Source organism: Gobius niger (assembly GCF_951799975.1).
Source record: "Gobius niger genome assembly, chromosome: 5".
Taxonomy (NCBI): domain Eukaryota; kingdom Metazoa; phylum Chordata; class Actinopteri; order Gobiiformes; family Gobiidae; genus Gobius; species Gobius niger.
In genome coordinates this window covers 19969728-19992190 of record NC_136856.1, presented here as the reverse complement: position 1 = coordinate 19992190, position 22463 = coordinate 19969728, and the positions used below count along the sequence as shown (strand labels likewise).

The 22463-nt window shown below is 42.9% G+C and overlaps 2 protein-coding genes and 1 long non-coding RNA gene across 3 annotated transcripts; all 3 read left to right on the top strand.

Annotated features, from left to right (window-relative positions):
* The first annotated feature begins 421 nt into the window (after positions 1–421).
* Positions 422–15667, top strand: LOC306963570 (uncharacterized protein). The gene is made up of 17 exons (XM_079557144.1): positions 422–704; positions 3177–3348; positions 3431–3627; positions 3863–3966; positions 4180–4241; positions 5505–5802; positions 6626–6822; positions 6984–7109; positions 7190–7318; positions 10588–10710; positions 10968–11103; positions 11411–12636; positions 12717–13322; positions 13465–13682; positions 13778–13856; positions 14384–14819; positions 15412–15667. Exons 2-17 carry the CDS (start codon positions 3187–3189, stop codon positions 15528–15530), a joined length of 4218 nt encoding a protein of 1405 aa, XP_079413270.1. The 5' UTR covers positions 422–704; positions 3177–3186; the 3' UTR covers positions 15531–15667.
* Positions 15668–16635: 968 nt separating this feature from the next.
* LOC306963355 lies at positions 16636–18712 on the top strand. Its single transcript, XR_013792903.1, has 3 exons — positions 16636–16941; positions 17816–17891; positions 18481–18712. It is a non-coding gene; the product is annotated as an uncharacterized lncRNA (long non-coding RNA).
* A 12-nt stretch (positions 18713–18724) lies between these two features.
* kcnk4a (potassium channel, subfamily K, member 4a) lies at positions 18725–21214 on the top strand (the record flags this gene model as incomplete). The annotated part of the gene is made up of 6 exons (XM_079557143.1): positions 18725–18778; positions 19195–19306; positions 19380–19540; positions 19687–19882; positions 19965–20095; positions 20180–21214. Coding segments are annotated over 6 exons (1575 nt in total), but the record flags the coding sequence as incomplete, so codon positions are not given.
* Positions 21215–22463: the final 1249 nt, after the last annotated feature.

Below are 22463 nucleotides of genomic sequence, written 5' to 3'. Positions count from 1 at the left end.
GTGATGTTACAGGAACATTTTGAATTCATGCCGTATCTTTAGCTTGATGTGGTGCAGTAACATTACATAATCTAGAAAAGATCAGCCTCCTCCCTGAAGATGGAGCCTGTCTGGTTCCTGGATTTCCACACCCTCAGCAGTGAGCAAACAAATCCCAGATTACAGCCAAATCCAGACAGTTCCTGGAAGAATAGACACAATTATTTTGTAATCTAATTATTTTTGTTGAGAATACACTAAGAGTGAAGTGAAACCATTTAGGCTATTGATGAAGCACTTGAGTGAAACATGTTAAATGTTCAGTTTGGGGAAGGGTAGTGGCCTTAATTTACTACACACTTAAACCACATCCACAAAATCAGCTTGAAACAGAGGTGCGCTCGTGCGGGGCCAGATGAGCTTTGGTTTTGTCAGTAGTTTGTCGGTAGGGGTCGGCAGAGTTTCACCCGCTGCCTCTTGTCTTTCCCAAAATAATGTCCAGCTGCCGCGTGACTACGTCACTGTCCTCCGCCCCGCCTCGTGCCCCACAGGTTTGTTAGCTGTCAGCAGCTGCACGAGACAGCCCATAGCAAACCTGGCTCATCTTTACCTTCACTTTAATAAAAGTTTGTTTGCTTGGTTTGTTCCGTCCAGACTCTTCGGTCCATGTTGGCTGTGAGCTCCCGGTGACCGGCGCCTTTTGTTGATCCCGCCTCCGGTGAATGGTGAGTGCCGATTACCGCGGGGTTAGCCTTTAGCTCTGAGGCTAAAGGCATCTTTTATCAAACCTCTTAGAGGAAAACACTTCACGGACGGTCGGGTTTTCTCTGGTGACAACAGTGCGCGGTACGTGGGATCTGTTAAAGCAAACACGAAGTTATTAGGTCTCAAAGTTGTTGAAGTTGTCACTTGCCTTGAACCTCGTGATCAGAGAGATCTGGAACTGATTAATAATAATAATAATAATAATAATAATAATAATAATAATAATAATAATAATAATAATAATAATAATAATAATAATAATAATGTTAGTAGTAACAGCATTAATAATAATAATGACAGCAACAATAGTAACCGTTCTGTTATTATTTGGTTTTATGCCATAGATAAAAAGTATTGTTTTTGTGCCTCAGATCAGAAATAATTCAGTCTTGCCTACTGTGAAAATGGCCCAGAAGATAAAGAGTGCTTGATTTTGTAAATGAGTATTTTCAGGAACACTGTTGGTCTGATGTGATGGATTGGGGGAACAGGCCAAAACATTTGCTGGAACACTCTCATTAAACACCATTATATCAGATACATTTTTTGCCGGATCCTCCTAAATATTTCCAGTATCCTTTACCCTGAAGAAAAATTTAATTGGGGGAATGCGTTTCCCCAAACGGGGGATCGGGCACTGAAGATAAAGGCTATATACCGTTTACATGCTAATTATTTCAGTTCTTACAAAACTTCACATGGATGGTCTGATCTGACCTCCACAAAAACAGAATAAACAACTTAAAGACTTCACATTAAATGCTGTGGCATCCCAGGTCAGTGTAATGCCTCATTTGAAAGCTAAGACCAACAAAAGTAATTAAGACAAGATAAGATAATCCTTTATTGATCTCACAAAGGAGAAATTCACTTGTTACAGTCGGCTTTCAAGAATATCACTCAGAGTTAATAAAGTGCAGCTGATCCAGAGATTATTGCACATGTTACTTCACAGTCTTATTGTACAGTCTGACAGCAGTGGGGATGAAGGCTTTGCAGTAGCGCTCACTCCTGCACTGAGGGTGTCTCAGTCCACCTTTTTTGTCACATTGTTGTTGTGTTTTCATCCTCGTAATTGTCGCTCTTTTATTGTTGTTGTTGTTTTTTTCAAGAAGCTTCTAGATTTGTGAAATTCCAAACTAGAGGAAATGCTCGGTTCAGGTGGGGGTTACGAGTAGGGGGGAACCTCCGGGTACCTCTCGATTTGATATGATACGCGATACATGCCGTACGATAAGGAGTTCTCGCGATACACCGAGACTGCGATAATATACGATACATTACTTTTAACCTTTATTTTGACATACTGCATATTATCCTGTGGCCCGCCCTCCTGTGGACTCACCACCCGCAGAGGGATCCATAGGGGTCGGGTGCGGAGAGGACTGGGTGGCAGTCAGAGGCAGGTGCCTCGACGACCTGGTCCGCATGCACAGCTTCTGGCGTTCGGGACATGGAACGTCACCTCGCTGGGGGGGAAGGAGCCTGAGCTTGTGCGGGAGGTTGAGAGATACCGACTAGATATAGTCGGGCTCACCTCCACGCACAGCTTGGGTTCCGGATCCCAACTCCTGGAGAGAGGCTGGACTCTCCATTTTTCTGGAGTTGCCCGCGGGGAGAGGCGGCGGGCTGGGGTGGGTTTGCTCATATCCCCCCAGCTCAGCCGCCACGTGTTGGAGTTCACCCCGGTGGACGAGAGGGTCGCGCCTCCCGCGGGAGGTGTTCCAGGCATGTCCTAGTGGGACAAGGCCTCGTGGAAGACCCAGGACACGGTGGTGGGACTATGTCTCCGAGCTGGCCTGGTGTCGCCTCGGGGTCCCCCCAGAACAGCTGGAGGAGGTGTGTGTGGATCGGGAAGTTTGGGCATCTCTGCTGAGACTGCTGCCCCCGCGACCCGGCCCCGGATAAAGCGGAAGAAAATGGATGGATGGATGGATGCATATTATTCATCATTTATATTTTGTTTCATGTGCTTTGGTCCCCTTTTTCTGTGTGTAGAAATTATCCCTGACTTGAAACCACAGTCCTATTTCAAAAGGAATGAATCAACCCCAAATTAATCTTATTTGTAATTATACAAGTTGTCATTAAAAGTATATTTGTGTGTTTGGTCCAAGTGCTTAAAACTATGGTGCCGCCTCCTGCTGCCCAGACTGAATTCTTGATCATTCATTCATTTATTTATTTGAACAGCAAAGTATTTCAAACATGACTGACAATGGCTGAAAACAGTGGAGCACTGCTACCTCATAAATATGCACAACATCATTAAAAGTATCGATATTGGAATGAAAAGTATCGGTATCATATCGTCCTGCAAAATATCGCGGTATATCAGAAAGTCGATATATTGTCACGCTCCTTGTTAAGAGGTTAAAAAGCTTGTACATCAAATTTGTTTTATTTTTTGTTGTGGTCTGTCATGTTCTCAGGCAAAGTGAAATGAGCTGGGCGGAGGAGGACTGGACAGTGGGACTGTCTGGAAAGGTCCTACAAAAAGTGAAGGAGTTGCAGGTTCACCATGAGCGACTGTCACGAGAGAACAAGCAGAAACAACTTCTGCTGGACAACATTCAAACGAGCCTTAAAAAACAGACGGCCAAGGTTATATCCCTGTTTGTAGCCTTCATGATGACCTAATATTTGACAAATAATGCTCAGTTCTGACTTCTCTGGTCTGCAACAGTATGAAGAAGTGCGTGTGGAGCTGCAGTCGTCACACAGGGAGCTCCAAAGGGTACAGGAGGAGGCCCAGGCGGCCGTAACCAGCAAGGAGCGCCTTTCTCTGGATCTTCAAAGCAAACAAGCTCAAGTCTGCTCTTTGGAGGGTCAGCTGGATGCTGCACGGACTCTAAACACCAAGCTGACACAGGAAGTGAAAAGGTCAATGCCTGTAAAAATAGATACAGTATGGGAGTTGAGGAAAAGCAGTGTGTGCTAGATTTAGCAAAACTGTTAACAGTATTATTTATTTATTTATTTGTATATTTATTTATTTATTCTCCGAATGTTTATTTACTAGCAGCAGTTGCTTGGTGCGGATTGATGCCACGCGAATGTGGAAGAACGTTAATAACTGGGAAACCTTGCAATGCACTCATCTAGTTCTTCTTTTCAGACTTGAGGCTGAGCTTGAAAAGCTACAGAACAGCAGCAGAGCAGCAGAGACCACGCTCTTCTCTACTCCCTGTTGGAGCAGCACCTCGCCTTGGGAACCCAGTGGTACAGGCCTCCGACTTTATGACCTCTGATTTCTGCTTTCCTATCACTGTTACACAGTGGAAAAATAAACACTCAAGCATGGTTATAAATAGCCCCTTCATTTCCCAACTGTGGACTCGGAGACGGCCGCTGCATGACTCCAGTTCACTTGAAGCTTTGGTCGTGGTGATCTCGTCCTCTGCCAACTCCTTATGTTGTGTTTTCGTTCTTCAGGGAGCAAAAAAGATGAGCGTCAGAGAAGCAAAGAAGAAGAGAATCAAGGTCTTCATGTTCGAGTAGGTACCACAATTATTGTACTAATTTGTGTTTAGTGCATTTTTAATGATCCTGCGATTGGATGCTTTAAACCACAGTGATGTTAACACAGCTTGGTCGGATCTGATCAAGGTTCCAACAATTAAACTGAAATAGTCTGTTTTGCAGCTGATGAAAAGTTTAGGACCACATGCCTTTAAAAGACCAAATCTGTGCAAAAATGTGGATACATTATCATTTTCTGTCAGGTATTCACACTGGTTTTGACCAGGGTCAGGTTGTTGAGCTGCATAAGCAGGGCCTAACGAAGCGCTCCATCGCTGCTGAGGTGGGATGCAGGAAGACGCTCATTTAGATTTTCTTAAAAGAGCCTGAGGGTTATGGAACAAAAAAGTAATGTGGAAGACACAAGGAATGTCGCACTGAGCTGTAAGATCCGATTGGGTGTTTGTCAAATAACCATCAGAGGCATCTGCGACTGAAGGGATTCTAAAACAAAACACGTCTTCAAAGGCCTCGTCTCAACACCTTCAAGCGAGCACAAACATGGGACATTGAAAGGTGGAAGAAAGTTTTATTCCTGATGGTTTCCAGTGTCACAAGAAGAGCCTGTTTAAGAATGTGTCCATAACTTACATACCAGTCCAAATTCTCTCAATTCTCCAACAACTACTCAGTTGCCAGAAAGGGTCCAGTGAGACGGCATTACGCCAAGAGTCTGTTAGAAAAGGACACATTTTCTAACAGCCTGTAAACGCTGGCATCAAGAATTCTGCAATGCATTTCTGAAGTGATCAGCCATAACGGTGCAGTGACTCACGGGTTGTGATTTGTTTAGTTTTTTTCTAGGCTAGCCTTTTTTAGCCTAAACTTTTGATTAGCTGCACAACAGCCTATTTCAGTCTAATTGTTGTTTTCAAGAAAAGCTTTCCTCAATTTATTTTTGTCTCGCTCCCATTTCCTCTTGTTGCCTATGGAAATTCTACTTCACTAAGTGATTTTTTTTTTTCTTTCAAATGGTTAAACTTTTGATTGTGACTATACTGTGCTAATACTAATGCTTTAGTGTTTATGTACTGTTTGTATTGCAATGTTTTCTTTTATTACTGATCTCATAGAGAAATGTAAATATATGCGTTAAAGATTTGTTTGTTTGTTATTTGTCCAGACAAAATGTGTTTCTGTTCCCGTGATATAGATGTACCAGTGTCCTGAATAGTTCCTTGTTTTGAAAGGCCTGTATGAACTTACGTTCTTGTCGGTTTTTATCTCAACCTTCCCAGCGCCTGCAGTTTTCAGATACGCCCTCTGGCTCATTGCCACGGCCCAGAGGCGCACACCACGTCCGAACACCTGACGCCTACTCCACTCCCTCAGCTGCGTTTCCATGGGAACGAGAAGACACCACAACCAGGAGACGGTCCCCAGAGTCTCCCAAGACGCCCTACAGTGACGCCCTCAGTCCGAGTCCGGTGCAGAACCTCTCAGTTTCGACAAACAGGCCAACTGAGACACACTGTAAGTTTCATTACAGAAGTTTAGCTGAGGTTTATTCTGTAATATGCCAAACTCAGACACAGATACAACCATGATCAAATGTTTTGATTTGTCCTAAAGTGTGAGTTAACTTTCAAGTCTAGTTTTGGCTGTTTTGTAGATTCTCCTGCAGTTTTTTGGGACGATGTGTAACAGATATGTTGTTGAGCAATACGTTCTGCATGCCTTCTCTTCACACCAGTGCTGATAAAGGATAGACCTTAGGAATGTTTTGACTGTTGCACTATGACTTACATAAGAACCTGTAAAGAAATCCCTGTGGAGGCCATGGCCCTCTCCCTCAAATCCACAGGCTGCTGTTGTGGTTCTGCTCATACTGTTGCCACATCATAATGTTAAATTGTTTCTTTGTGTGTCTGGAATTGTTTTATAGACCATAGTCTTTACTTTGAAACATGCTGCGTCCACAGGGTTTGACTCAAAGTACAATTATTAGACATAATACATTCAAATATGGAAAAGGCGAGGCTTTTGTCCAAGGGTTTAATAATAGATAATTCCTGTCCATTGGTTGGTTTTGTGCATTGTGTTGAATGTAATACCGTGGTTATTTATTGACTTGGCTTCCGTGCAGCTTTCCTCAAGCCTTGCAGAATGATGTTACGCAAAATGACAGTCATTCAGTCGATCATTATAGATTGACCTCCTTACAGAATTTATAATTGAGCTGTCATGCTTCTTTTGCTGTTTGAAAATGCGTTTTGAATGATGTGTTTTTAATTTATGAAGATTTAAAAAAAACAAAGTATTGATTGTTTGACCCGGTCATCGATATGAGAACAGCTGCTGTTTTGAGAGTGGTTTCAAACATGGCATGACTTCATAATCCTCATTATGTGTGTCACAGTGGCAGCTGCATCTGAACTTCAGAGCCGTTTGGCTGATTTGGAAGAGGAACTGCGGGTAAAAGCTCAAGCATTAAGCACAATCCACAATGAAGTGGCTCAGAACAAGAAGCATCTCGCTGCCAAAGAACTCGGCTTGCAGAAACTCCGAGATGAACTCAGCCTCGCTCACACGCGCATGGCTCAGGAAGGAGAACGGGTGAGTAATCTATTATAAATAACTAACGAACATGCTGTATGGGTGTGTCGAGCAACAAGGTGTGGCTGGATCTAACAAAGGTGATAAATGCAATACAATAGTCTATTCGTCAAGTCATTTTTCCTTTGTTTTCTAAATTTGTGCATCATTTTTCGGGTCAGGCGTCAAATGCAGAGCAAAAGGCCAAACAGCTTCAGGAAGAGCTCAAGTGTCAAAGACAGAACACTGAGAGCAGCCGAGTGCAGCATCAGCAGCGGACCAAGGAGCTGGAGAAGCAGCACCAGCGAGTGAGGCTCAGTTAAAACGCACGACATGATGAGTGGAAGGACGTCGTGGCCTAATAAACACCTCACTCCGTTGTTGGCAGGACCTGCACGAGTTTCAGAAGGAGAGGCAGTTCATGGAGAGGCAGCATCAGCAGGAGATAAACAAACTCAATCAAGAGCTCGCACAGGCCAGAGCGCTCCACAATGCCCTGCACGCTCAGCTGGACAAGGTACAAAGACACCCCTCTGAGCCATAATAACACCATTTGATTTGACGTATTCCGATATATATTGGGATATTGGAAAACCTCAACTGCGCATTTTTCTGTAGAGCTTGGGCGCCTTTCCAAATTTTACCCAATGCCTGAACTATACTTTGTTGCACCTATGCTATGGTATTCATTATATAGAGCAATTAAACAGAACCATTAGGACCATCAAGCTTCAAATCTTGGAGTAATATGGTTCCAGTTTTGGTGGTTATTTTTTCAGTGCCTGTTGTAGCTTTAAAGGGACTATACGGAGTTTAAAAATGTTAAAATGATGTATTTTCCTCCCCCACATGTTCCAGCAATGTCCTAAGGTGTAGAATGAGCCCCGACCTGTTCACCACAACTGCCTAAAATCCTGCACTGTCACTCAAAAAGTTGTTTCTTCGGGTTGAATTGCTGTCATGCACGAGCTTAAAGAGGGGGTATTATGCTTTTTTCAATCACATAGCACCAGTCTATAGCACACTACAATGATGACCAAACCTTCTGTTGGGCTGTCAATGCAGTAAATTAGAATAACCGCCTTGTATAAAATTGCTCTCTCAAAATGGCTGTAGTGAATGTCTTGAAATAGGCCTCTGTCTCTTTAAGAACCTCTGACCCTTTCCGACACGCCCCCTCCACACGCTGTCTGTGGCATCAGTGGGGAGGGGGTTCTGCTGAGGAGCAGTGGTTGGTTACTCGGCTGGTGACGAAACCTCGGAGGCGTCTCCAGGAGGTGGGGGCGTTCCTAGGAGGACTCAGGCAAACCTATCCCTAAAATGGCTGCCATCAGTTTTTAGATTACTCAAAAATACATGAATGGGCCAAGGCAACACTTTAGGCATGTTTTTTAATGAGGGAATGACATAATAACATGATGTAAAGCTTGAAAAAGTTGATTTTGCATAATACCCCCCCTTTAATATAGATGGCGCAGTTACATTTACGACCTGAGGTGGCAGTAGTGAGTATAAAATGGCCAACTTGCATCTAGTCCCCTTTAACTTTTGTTTTCATGGTCCCCACTACCCAGCTCTATGTTCTTGGATAAAATCTCATTCTCTGTATCTCCATGTAAATGTGACATGTCTTTAGTAACTAACGGGGGCACAAAGGCCTTGATGGGGCAGGTTGTAACCCTAACTACAACACCGATCCTTCACCTCTCTCTGTTTCCTGCCAAGAACAGCCTTTTAGAAGCTTCACCTTTTTTCCTCTCACTTCTTTCTTGCTTGTATCTTCCCTGTGTCTTTTTCACTCTGTTTCACTTTCTTGTGTCTTTGAAGCGCACTCCACACCTGCTTTCCCACTTTCATCCTAATCTGCTCAGTGGACGCTTTGAGCCCCGAAGGTAACGGTGTGTTTGCGTTTGTGTAAATATTTAGCATGAATTTGTGTTTTTAATCCTATTATGATTTGTATTTATTTTATAAGAGGGATTGTGCCTGTTTCCATTTGAAAGTGTAGGTTTCAGTCCTGTCTCCCGCATGCTTCCAACAATGCCACCTTTAGTAACACAATCGACTGATAGAGAGCACAAACACGATAAGGGTGGACCTGCAGCTGCCAGAGCCAAGTGACTGGAACAATAACTGCACGATTAATTTGTTTTCATGTTTAACCTCTTCACCCTCGCCATAACCGAGTGCATCGTCTCCTGTTGAGCATCACAGTGTAACGCCTCATGTGGAGACCTACAAAACTAATCGAAGCTCCTGATTGTCACATTTTTGTGGCTTGATCAGTTATCACACACAAAACAAATGCGTCAAAAAAGGAACAAAAATGCGACACAAAAATGTGATAAAAATGTGACAAAAATGTGACAAAAAAGCGACAAAAATGTGACAAAAAAGCGACAAAAATGTGACAAAAAAGCGACAAAAATGTGACAAAAAAGCAACAAAAATGTGACAAAAAAGCAACAAAAATGTGACAAAAAAAGCGACAAAAAAGCGACAAAAATGTGACAAAAATGTGACAAAAAAGTGACAAAAATGTGACAAAAAAGTGACAAAAATGTGACAAAAAAGCGTCAAAAAATTGACAAAAGTGACACAAATGTGACAAAAAAGCGTCAAAAATGTGACAAAAATGTGACAAAAAAGCGACAAAAATGTGACAAAAATGTGACAAAAAAGCAACAAAAAAGCAACAAAAATGTGACAAAAAAAGCAACAAAAATGTGACAAAAAAGCGACAAATGTGACAAAAAAGCGACAAAAATGTGACAAAAAACAACAAAAAATGTGACACAAAAGCAACAAAAATGTGACAAAAAAAGCGACAAAAAATGTGACAAAAGTGACAAAAAAGTGACAAAAATTTGACAAAAGTGAAAAAAATTTGACAAAAGTGACAAAAAAGTGACAAAAAAGCAACAAAAATGTGACAAAAAAAGCGACAAAAATGTGACACAAAAGCAACAAAAATGTGACAAAAAAGCGACAAAAATGTGACAAAAAAGTGACAAAACAGCAACAAAAATGTGACAAAAAAAGCGACAAAAATGTGACAAAAAAGTGACAAAAATGTGACAAAAAAGTGACAAAAATTTGTCAAAAGTGACAAAAATGTGACAAAAAAAGCGACAAAAATGTGACAAAAAAGCGACAAAAATGTGACCAAAAAGCGACAAAAATGTGACAAAAATGTGACAAAAAAGCGACAAAAATGCGATAAAAAAACGACTAATGTGACAACAAAAATAAAGAAGCTTAGATGAGTAGGTCAATGAGCCGGGACCCCCTGGGGGGCCTCAGAGGCACTGCAGGGGGGGCCCCCAAAGCACATAGAAAATTCACAGATTTTGAAAGAAAATGTACATTTATATACCTCTTTAAATCTGTATTTGGCTATTGTAGATGATTTCCATATATTTTTAGCTGTAAAATAATAACAAATTATTTCTAATAGAGTAAATTATTATTATTGGGGGGCCCTGGGAGTTTTTTGGAACAGTATAGGGGGCCGCAATGTCCCGGACTTTGGGAATGGCTGCTCTAGGCTGTAAACTCTGCAATCGAGAAGATTTAGATTTGGGTAAAACGGGAGGAAATGTGCTTGGTCAAGGTGGGGGGGTTAAGGTATTTTGTGTTCGTGTATTCTCAATTTGCAAAGGAGGTGTCAATCCGTTCTGGAGTTTTGATTGTTTTTTGTATCCAAACTGCATTTCATTAATACGTATTCCTGGTTTCTTCGTTTTTATCCGTTTTCATAGTTACATTTTGAAAATCCTCTTTCAGTTGTCTTTGGAAAAACAGGCTGTGACGAAAGAAGTGGATACGCTCAAAGAAAAGCTTAAATGGACAGAGGGACAACTACAGCAGAGCCAAAAGAAAGAGGCACAGACACAAGTCAAACTGACGGTAATCTATGCAGCACGGGTCTAAATGATTAAATATTTATAGCTTGGGGTGGGTTCTTAATATCACATCACATTCTAAATCATGAACGCCACCTATTAATATTTATGATGCGGTTGGACACATTGCTATTGTTAAACTAATATGACCTTCATTGTTGTCATTGTAATTGCTAATCTACCAAAAATGGACTTTTAAGAGGCTAAAAGATGTAAGATTTACATGTACTTCCTTGTTTTCACGCGTTGCCGTGGCGTTAGGAGTCCGTGCGAGAGGCGGAGGCTTTGACTGTAAGCCTGAAGCAGAGTCAGAAAAAGGAAAGAGCCCTTGAGGAAGACGGGAGGAGACTGACAGAAGAGAGAGACCACGCCCAGTGTTTACTGAGGGAACTGCAGGGTAAGCCTTGCTGCATGCAGGATGTTATATTGGTTTTAAAGCAGGACAAATAAATTGTGCCTATTATGGATGGCATACACCGCCCATACACGAGTTGTCAAAAGTAGAGGGTAAAATCCTTAGACTGAAGTGTGTGTTTTATAACGCATCATAAACTCATCTTCAATCAATTGAAGTTGTGAAATGGAACTACTGTATCAACCACCGCCCTTTATTGTGGCTGTGAACTTCTTCCCCCTGGTGGTGAAGGCTGTGTATTGTCATATTTTTAGGTAATGTGGTAATCTGTTGAATTTTCTTTCTCCAGAGCAAAAGGCTACCCCGGCCCCTCTTCAACAAACGCTCACAGTTTGTTCTCCTGCTCAGAGTTCTTCTCAAACGTCCTTCTCTCATGTCTCACCAAACCAAACCCGAAAGCCCAGCCCCGGCAGTGTTGCCAGGCAAAAGAAAGAGGAGGTGGAAATCAAAAGGGAAATCATTGCGCCCTATCCCACTGACCGAGAACCAGGCGAGGGCATTGACTCTGAACACATGAATGATATTCTTCCTGTAAATTTAAAAGGTTTACAAAGCGAGGAGTCCAGATTTCAAAGGGACAAGGAATTGGAGACCGAAATGGCACCTTCTCAGTCTAAGCAGGACGTCGCTTCAGGAGATCTCCAGGCAGCGAATGCGGCGCTGCGCTCTGAACTTTGCGAGGTGCGAGAAGAGCTCCAGAGAAGACTTGATGATCTGGAAGCCCAGCGACGGGCAGAGACTGAAGCTCGGACGAGACTCAAGCAGCTGAGTCGGAAAAATGCGACGCAGGTCACTGACAATCAGGCACAGCTGGAGAAGGAGAGGTCAGAAGTCGACAGGCTGAAGAAGGCTGTGGCTGCTTTGGAGACGGAACTAATGAGAGAAAGACAACAAAAAACTGAAGGGGAAAAAGAGGAGGCAAACGCCAAGACACAAGACAAAGAGGATGAAATGATTGAGCTCAATATGCAGCTGAAGAAGCAGCTGTCGGAGGTGAAAGCCCAGCTGGTTTTAGAACGAGAGGAGCGAACACAACTGGAGAAGGAAGTGATTAACAAAACTAGTTCAGACGCCAACTTGAATACAAAAATAGAAGAACTTAAAGCGGAAATAGAGCAGCTCAAGGCCAGTCCAAGCAAAAGTTCAGAGGCAGAAGAGGCGCTGTCCGCAGCCAACAGTCCTGTGGCCTACCTGACCCTCAGAGCAGATGAGCTAAACTCCAACGTTGAGTCAGTGAATGAACACAATACAATGGTATCTCTGGCTTCAGGACATTTGATCCAACCAGAAGAAACTGCACTCATTGATCCTCAACATTCGCCTATAGCTTTTACAGACGTAGAACAGGACGCTCTGTGCCAGGAACAAAACGAGAATGAATTGTCTGGCAAAGGGCAGGAGGACTCCAAACTGACCGTCTTGACAGCACAAGTAGAGTCCCTGCAAGAGCAAAATGCGACAGAGAAAGAGCGTGCCAACCAGTGCCAGATCAAACTAGAGCTCTTGCAGAACCAGGTATGACTCTTTTCTAAGTTGGATTGTGTTCATGTTTTCTTCATGCTCACGCGTCTGTTTGTGTGTTTGTGTCGTTTCAGGTGACGCAGCAGACCCAGCAGCTGACCATGGCATTTGAAAGACAGAGCCAGCATATCTCGGGCCTCTTAGTTGAGCTTCAAGAAAAGGAGAACACCATCCACAGCACAGAGCAACAGCTGCGGGAGTGCAGACAGGAGCTCGATGCACTAAAGGCTCAAATGGAAATGGAGGGAAGGGAGAAAGGAGAGAAAAGGGACAAGGGAGAGTCTGCCTCTGCCTGCATTGAAAGTCCAGTCACAGACAACAATAACTGTTCTGGGATAACAGTCCAGTTGATCCCTGATGCTGAATCACCGGTGCCACAAATAAAGATCGTGGATAGTTCAGGCAGTGCAGCGCAGGAGAATAAACTCAGCAGTGAAAGAGACGAAAGTTCAAAAACAGAACTGTTAAATATGCAGCAGAAAAACTCGGCAAAGTTGAAAATCGAGGCACTGGCTGCACCCGAGTCCTCTGATGTCAACACAGACGACGGTTTGGAGGAGCAGACACGTGAAGCCCTGAGTGATACCGGTGTCGACAGCAGAGAACTTGGAGAAGAGCGAGAAGAACAGCCAGAGGCAGGCTCCCAGCGGCTGGACCAGATCAGCCACCTACAGCAACAGGTACCAACATGTGCTGGATATCGACTTACATCAAGTGTGTGAAGTGACAAAACAGAAATACTCTGATTCACACAAAACTGTTTATTTCAAAAGACTAAACTGGAGATTTATTTGCCTTTTTGCTGCACCATCTTTTCCCCAGGTGGTGGCGCTGCAGACAAAGCTACAGGCTCTATCCGAGGAGAACCGGCAAAAGGCTCAGGAGCTCGCTCTGTGGAAACTGTCGTCTGAATCTGTGAGAGTCGCTGAATTGCAGCACACAGGACCGGAGAGCGGGGAGTGTGTGACCCTGATGAGACAGGATGAGATACTGCTGTCCTGCTCCTCCAACAAACTGCAGGGACGCACACTCTTCTCCAGGTAAGCCCTCATTCTGGACAGTCTGGCAGTTTTACTGAATGTTTATATTATGTCTGATTGTTGAGCACAACTTTAAAATGTCTTTATTCGTTTAGATTACAGCATAATGCCACCTCTGAACTCAAGACGCCTCCTATTTCAGTCCTGCAAGATCATAATGAAGACAATTCAGAGGTAAATATTATGGTTGTTTAACAATAATGTGGAATAATACAAGTTAAGGGCACTTGGTTTATTCAATAAGGCAATTTCAATTCAATCTGATACTGATATTTAGGCTGATACAGATTTCCTGGATGTGTGCCAAAAACAAGACAACCTGTGAACCTCAGAGCACATGGCTAATTATGCCTAAACAGTCACTATGCAGTTTAATTGTCCCTGCTTGCTCTCTTATGGCTGAATGGAGGCCTCCATGTAGTAAAGTGAATCAGTTCTCTGTGGTCACGGAGGTTTTAGGTCAAGCGCAGCCTCCTTTTGTAGCATTTGCGGCAGCTGTGGGTACTTCTTAAATAGATACAACAAGGTATCAAATCAATTAATAGACTAGGAACTTCTTTAGTTAGATCTGTGGTGTTGGCATGAAGTGTATTTTGCTTTGTTTCATTTATTGTATAGCAATAGCTGTATCAGTATATGAACAAGCCGAGATTCGGTATCTGCGTCTGTGTATTCATGTTTTGGCTTGCATCACTCAACAGTCTGACAAAGAAAACACATCTCCAACTCGGCTCAACCAAAGGAATGACAGCAGGGACATTGTGGACGGCTGCTGTCCCTCTCGTGCTGAAGCTAAAGCTATGAAGTTCTCCATAAACAGAGCTGTTGCGACGGACATGAAAAGTGTTGGCACTCAAACAGAGAGCCTGCCTGTGTTACCTGGTCTCCACCGTTCTCCGACCGAGCTTCTTCAAGAGGAAGAGGAGGAAGAGGAGGGGGACTCCTCGACAGCTTCCCCTGCCTCGTTTGGTGGAGGCCAACAGTCGAAGGACACGCTGATGCTCACCGCTTCTTTTCCAATCCCGGCCGATCCAGCGAGTTTGGCAGAAAGGATCAGACGAAACCGATCTCAGCTGTCGGCCGCCTTTGACGACACCGAGTACGAGCCGTACGGTCTGCCAGAAGTTGTAATGAAAGGTACTTCTGTCCTAGTCCAGTGGGTTTTCTCACTGTACAAATGCATAGTTGTTGCAAATGTATCCTTTTTACGGCTGTGGTTTTAACTAGTCTAAACCAGAGCTTCCCTAACTTTCAGATTGTGACCCCCCCAAATCACCAACAATGCAGGATCCCCTTCAGTAAAAAAAAAAGTAGCATTTACAATAATTTGTCTTAAAGATTTTCAGTTGGATACTGTATTTAGATGTTTGGCATGTTTTTAGTCAAAAATATATCAAATTCAAGGTCAGTGTAAGAAATATGGACTCAAAATCATTGTGCGACCCCCCCCATGGGGTCCTGACCTCCACTTTGGGAAACACTAGTCTAAACTACAGGGTTGGCCAGTCTATACATGAACACTTGCGTAAAAATTCTGATTTCAATTTGATGATTTTTGCAAATAAATGTGCTGCAGATTACATTTGAATTGAAGTCGGTTTGAAAAATATCCATATACTTTCAAGGCTTGATGAACAACAAGCCTGTTATGGGTTGTTCTTATAGGGACTTTGAAGTTGGTGAGAGAAAAGTCATTGTTCATTCTTAAATTATTTGTCCCTTTCTGCAGGATTTGCTGACATTCCCACTGGGCCTTCCTGCCCGTACATTGTGAGACGAGGCTTACTCGGAACTGCGGCTGTACCTGTCCCTCAGAAAAACCTGGCAGACGCAGAAGAAACTGATTAACCCCATGACAACAGGTTGCATCACTTGTTATGAGAAACAATGCAAGTATTTACAGTTAAAAAGCCTTAGTACATTGACACATTTACAAGAACGTTGCCTCTCGTGTCATGACACAGCACAGTTCCCTTGTGCACATTTGTGTTCTGCAGACGTCACTCGTCTCTGACCAGTGCAATAATGACAGATGTTTTTTTAAGATGTTTTTGGGAACAAATAAGTAAAGAAAAGACACTAATAAACTTCTTGTCTGTTAATCCAAAGGTAATGAGGGTTTGGGTCACTCTGATGGTGCCTTCTTAATAGTTGGTCAGAAAGGCTTGTGTTTACTGTGAATTGAGACTTTATTTAAGTGGCCTGTAACACTTGAACATGTTTAGGAAGTGCAGGTGTGCGTCTTTACGTTAGCGTGTGGATGTTGGTGAAAGTGCAGTGTGTGAGCCCCTCATGTTACTTTGTGCACAGCAGAATGAGTCACTCCAAACCTGCTGTTTCCGCTCCATGTATGGAGATGTGCACTGCCTCGTCTGTGCAGCTTTGCTTTTCTTCTAATAAGCACTCCTGTGATTTCTGCTGAAAATATTCTTTACAACATCATTTGTTTGAACAAGCTTTATTTATTTGCATTCATTGTATATAAAGTCTGTGTACATGAGCGACTGCAGTTCATTGTAGTTGTGTGGAGTTAGATTTGATTAGTTTTAGATTCTTTTATTTAATTTTGACCAAATACTTAAACCATGATTGTGATTTATCAACATATGTCTCATACACTCATTAAATATGATTGTTGTCTTCTGCCTTCTGGGATCTGTTGTCTTTGGCAGTGAAGTGGGCTTTAGTTTCTGTTGCCTTGATTTGGACACTGTCACGTGAATCTATACACTGTGTTTACAGATGAAATAAAAGGCTCTGTCAAGATGACTAAATGTCTGACCATTTGTGTATGTTTGGCTGGACAATATGAGTGGCTCATGTTTGTTCTGAAATCCTTCTCTCGATCATGTTTTATTTCATTCCACAAACCCACCGGGAGCTTTGAAGACTGTGTGTACGCTTAAGTGTCTCTTAATTTCCCAAAGGAACAGCAGCTAAAACGACAGCCCTTTTGAACGCTTCGCCCCCGGACGTAAAAACTCAGGAAACTCTGGGCCTTCTGCTCTACCTCCTTCCTCCAGTGCCACCACTTAATCACATCTACAGCTGTGAAATGGATGTTGCATGTCTTCAGTGTCCCTTTTATCGCCCTCCTCCTGCTGCTGCAGCCTTCGTCGGAGTGATGTAGGGTCACGAGAATGGGGAAACACCATCCAAGGAGAAAGCGCACACACAGAAAGTGCTCTGCTGCTACACGGTGAGAGGAAGCTCCACGCACCGTAACAAATCGGAGAGCGACAAGTCTTCAAACAAAAAGGTAAGAGTCTTGAATACTTTATCATTACAATGTTAAAGTGTCATCAATATACTTGTAACTATGTGGATTATTCAAACATTAATACATGAACAACACTTCAACTGTAATCTATAAAAGAGTTGCTGTTTTTAAAGCTTTATAAGCGCCATGATGAAAGTAACTGAATAGATAAGAAAGACCTTAATTCTTTCCCAGAGCAAAGACTCCAGATTCCTGTAACCTGTGATCTCTTCTCTGACGTCAGCAGACTCGTGTTGAAAGAGACAAATTCTTTCAGGGTTAATTTGATCTAAAGGAGCTTTATTTATCTGAGGCTCTGTATAGCCCTGCCCATCCTAAACAGTGCATCATTATATTCTTTTTAGTGGAGAATACACAGATAACAGCGGCCCAGTCTGAAGAGGCTTTAGTTATGTGCCTGCAACGTGCTGGGATAATAGTAATACTAGCAGTAATGTTGAAAGGAAAATACTTTTGAAGTTTTTTAACAAATAACATTGAGAACCTCAGCCGTGCAGCTCATATTCGTGCAACCGTTTTTCCCAAACTCTGGTGGTCACGTTCTTATACTTTTCAAGCACGTTCGCTTTTATCTTAAGAATACCCAAATATGCCAGAGACTGTTTATGAAGTGATAACTGATGCCTTTGTTTGGCTCCAACCAAAGCTTTAGCAACAGCGACTCTGGGACTTCTCACTGTCAGACCAGTCCAGACACACAAACTCTGCCTTTACACATTTAAGGCTTCTAATGTGTAATTTGTTTACACTTAACAATAAACACACCTGCAGCTGAAATGTTACAGCCAATGTGACGTGCTACGAGAGCATTAGATTTGTTAATACATTCATTAAAGCGTATTTCCCTTTTCAGTTCAGACATGAGCTGCTTTTAAAACCGTGGGAGCATCGGCTGATTTAAACATGGGATGAGCGGCTGACAACACTATGTAAGGTACTTTTCATTGCCTCGCTATTAAACCGTCTGAGAACAGTCACATGAGCTGGGTTATGCTTATATCTGTGATCTCAGATAACTCTCACAATACACAGGGTTGAAGATAAACCACATGGGGGTTTCATTATTTGTCAAGAGTGAAATAATCTTTAGAATTTCTGGTGCAATCGACTGAAATATTGAGTTAAACTAAAGTAGAATATGTTTTTGTCAGGATGCCTTAAATACACACTTTTACAGTTTTACAGTTACAGGTTTTAGTTTTATGAAATGTGCCTTGCTAAAATAGTGTTGTTTTTTAGATTTGTGCTTTTATGCAGAACCATTAGAATACTTGCCCACTCAGAACATGGAAAGTGCATGAGTTTATGACATGGCTGTTTTGTTACATTAATTGTGAAATGTTTGTGGAGCATAAAGTTTGTTCATAAATATTAACAATTTGGACTTACATCATCAGTTCTCACACCTTTCCTGTCCAACCGTCTTTGACGCACATACAAAAGTAAAGGTCACACCATCCGTCAGCTTTCCACAAAGATGTCTGCCTTGTTTACATGTTTGCTTCTTCTCCCTCATAGCGCCCTCTCAAAGGAACTTCCTGTTTATGACCAGCTGTGCCTGGTGCATCCTGACTCTTAAACGCTGTGACCTCCACCCCCCGAACGGCCACGGGACATTGGGACCAAGATGCGCTGTACCACCCTCTTGGCCTTGTTACTGGGGGTCATGATCTATGTGGGCCTGGGAGCCCTCGTGTTCAGCACCCTGGAGGAATCCCAAGAGAAGGAGGCCTACAACGACCTGCTGGACACTCGAAAGGAAATTCTCCAGAACCACTCCTGCGTCTCCGAGGTGGAGTTCGACAGACTCGTCAAGGTCAGCCACAACATTAACGACACGTCCTTCAAATATTCCAGTAAATGGTCCATTACATCGATGCATCAATTCTTGGCGTAAACGGCTGACGTTTTGACGTTATACAAATTCCCAAAGCCTGTGACTGGATTCTCACAGGATGGTGATGTGTGCGGTGATTCTCAACTGACTTTTTTGGCTCAAACATCCAGATGGACAAAAAATCAGAGTCCGATAAATCAATAAAGCTAGACATGCCTTTGCCCTGCACTGTTGAGTGTCACCACCCATTTTGCCTTCTTGAAGGAATCTAGCCTCAATCTTTGGCTGTAATTTCTAGAAGGGATGTGTTTAATTTAACACAACCTTCTGTACCCAAGAACTTTGTTGATTCAGACCCATCAAAAACCAAGCTACATTCATGCTCTCTCTTTTAGAGGGTGGTGTCTGCAGTTGAGGCTGGTCTTGATGCCAGTGCTGACAAGTTCAGCACTCGCTGGGATATTGCTTCTGCCTTCTTCTTCTGTGGCACCATCATCACCACAATAGGTAGCAGGCTGTGAAATGACACACTCTTGCAGAAATAAGTCTAAAATCTCAAGGGTTTCTTGGTTTTGACTAGGATTTGGAAATCTGTCTCCGCGAACATGGCATGGACAGTTGTTCTGTGTTTGCTATGCTCTGGTGGGAATACCGATGTTTGGCATCCTTCTGGCTGGAGTGAGTGACCACATGGGCACAGTGCTGCGCAGAGCTGTGGCCAAGATAGAGACTCTCTTCCTGGTGAGAATGGTCTGTCCTAAACAAAACCTCAGCTTCAGGGTAACAGCTTTACTCACTAAGACTGGAAACAATCAAAATAACAATTGAATAATGTTTTGATCTTATTGAAACTTGTTTTAAGTTTGAAATTGTGAAATTCTTTACAGAAGCGCAAGGTCAGACAGACCACTGTGCGTGTGATCTCAGCCGTCCTCTCCATCCTGATTGGCTGTCTGATCTTCCTTGCTGTGCCAACAGTTGTGTTTCAGGAAGTGGAGGAGTGGACCTTTATCGAGTCGCTCTACTTTGTGGTTATAACTCTCACCACTGTGGGATTTGGGGACTTTGTACCAGGTATAAAATGTGGCAAAGTGTTTCAAAGCACTCATTGATGAGTCTTTTCTTAACAACTTTCCTTTGATTCTTTTTTTTTTTTAACAAAAAGGTGGCCGTGAGGGGGGTGTGTTCAAACTTCTAGTGCTCTTATGGATCGTTTTTGGCCTTGCTTATTTTGCCTCAATCCTCACTATGATTGGAAACTGGCTGAGAGTGCTGTCCAAAAGGACTCGAGCTGAGGTGAGTTGACCTGGCTTAATGCACTATGCACATAAGAGACTCTTGCCTTCAAGTGTACCATATGTGTTGTCGTCTGTTTCTAAGATGGAGGAACTAAGGGCCCATGCCACAGACTGGACCCAGAACATCCAGAATATGTCCATGGACTTTCGCATTCCTAATCCTTTGGAATTCAACGACCCCTTCCTCCTGCAGCGGAGAAAATGGAAACGCAGTGAACGCAGACACATTCGTCGTGGAGCCCAGTGCACTGTGGGATACTTGGTCCGAGGAGGCTCTGAAAATGGCCACCTACCAAATCGCTGGGCTGGTCTGTCTGCCTCTATGATGGAGCTAGAGGGACATGCTTCTCTGGAGAGGGCCACGGTGGCTCAGGACAGACAGAGGGTCAGCATTGCAGGTGCACGGCCTTCGGTCCAGAGCCGATCGGGTCCACAGCTGCTGGCTCGCTCACTGTCCCTCCCAGCAGCACGCTCTGTCTCTGAGCTGCAATCGGCACAGGCCCTGGAAGGATCTCTCTCTGAATGGGACTCCTTTGGTTCAGGCTCTGAATCCTCAAATTTTAATGCACTTAAACCGTGCATCACAGGCAGTAGTTTGACCAGAGAAGTAAAAACAGAAAAAAAGATACTCCCAGAAAAAGAGATATTATCTGTAACAGGTCATAAACTCATACCGGAAATCAAAACTGAGCTTTTGTCAGAATCCCCTGTGCCTTTGCCCCAGGACTTCATCCCTGCCTTATATTCTGCAAATGCTCCTGGCTGCAAATTGCTGGATTACTTTGGAGAAAACCTGGCTTACATTGATGAATCCTCAGACACTCTGAGCGACCGTGCTTTACCAGCAGCTTTACAGGAGAAAAGGAGACGGCCTCGAAAGCCCAGAAGGAAGATCTCAAAGATAAGGCGGCTCAGTCGTGAACATCCACCAGCAAAACGCCCCACCCCATCTCCAGACTCTTCCCATTCAGAAAACCAGTCCGACACTACCACTAAACTCTGATGAGAACAGAGAAATGTGCCAAAAATAGTGAGAAAGAAGTTCTTATCCAGTGTCAATCTTTTTGTGGGCATTTTGTTCAGTCATTATTACTAATGCCTGATAAAACACCGTTATCATTACCAATGAATATGGTTGAGCTATTCTCTTAAGCTGAACTGGCAACAAATGAGAAGCTTAACGTTTGCAGTAGTTTATGGTGTCATGTCAACTGAAAAACACCCTCAGTACTATTCATTGTCATATTTTAATGTGATTGTTTTGAGGCTATATTGCTAGTTTTAGATATAGAGCATTAATGTGCTGCAACATCAAAGACTGAGCTATTTTATTACCGCTCCACACATCATTGCAGATGCGCCATATAATAAAACTACATTATATAAATCTTGGACTGACAGGGAACATAAGCTTACACTGGTAGAAGATGGAAAATAATTACGGTATTTAGATTTGTTTGTACACAAATTTCCCCAGTGCCGGGAGAGAACACTACTGAGCTGGAAATGTAACTTGTAAATTTGCATATGAGTTGTTGCCACCTACTGGACAGTTAATGGAATCACTGTTGTGCTGTTACAGGATTTAGAGAAAAAAACACACAAATCTACATTGTTATATTCCTAAATATCCAAATTGGGTTTTGTTTGGCTTTGCACTGTGCATTTCCAGTACAATAAATGACCTCTTTTTAAGATGTGACATTCTATTCAAAACTTTATATGGCAGAGGGGGCAAACTGCGGCCTGTGAGGGAAAGTTGAGCAGAATTAATAATGTAGAATTTAATGGCCCACCCCTGCTGTATGGGGTATGCAGGTTTGCATGATGGCACAAAGTACAAATACCATTGCACATCATATCCTAACAAGGAGGAAGCGCTTCCCCAGAAAGAAATAAGTCAGTATTTCTTTACTTTATTTTTTGAGTACTTCAACAAGTATTTGATATACAAATTTTGTGTGCAGCGATTTTTCTCTGATTAATCTTTTGGGCTTGGAGGATAAGCTCGGGAAGCGTATTTGGCTCGAGGACCTGACATTGCCCACCCGGCCTATGAGTTATTGAGTTTATACTGTATTTTGTTTATTACTTTAGAATTATATATACTGATCAGAGCACGTCACCGTAACCTGAACTGTAAAAGCCCTTCATGAACCTGGCTTTTGTGGTTGTGAAATAAAAAAGTGAATTTCCTGCTTACTCAGGACCAATGGCTACTACGAGTGGCGGTCATGGCCCTGTGCCCTCGGCCACAGCCAAAATAAGTAACCAGTCTGAAAGTCAAACTCCTGCATATTTGTGCAGGGGGTGAATGGGCTTTATTTTCACATGGCACTGCTCAGAGGTGGGTATGAAGCCAAAAT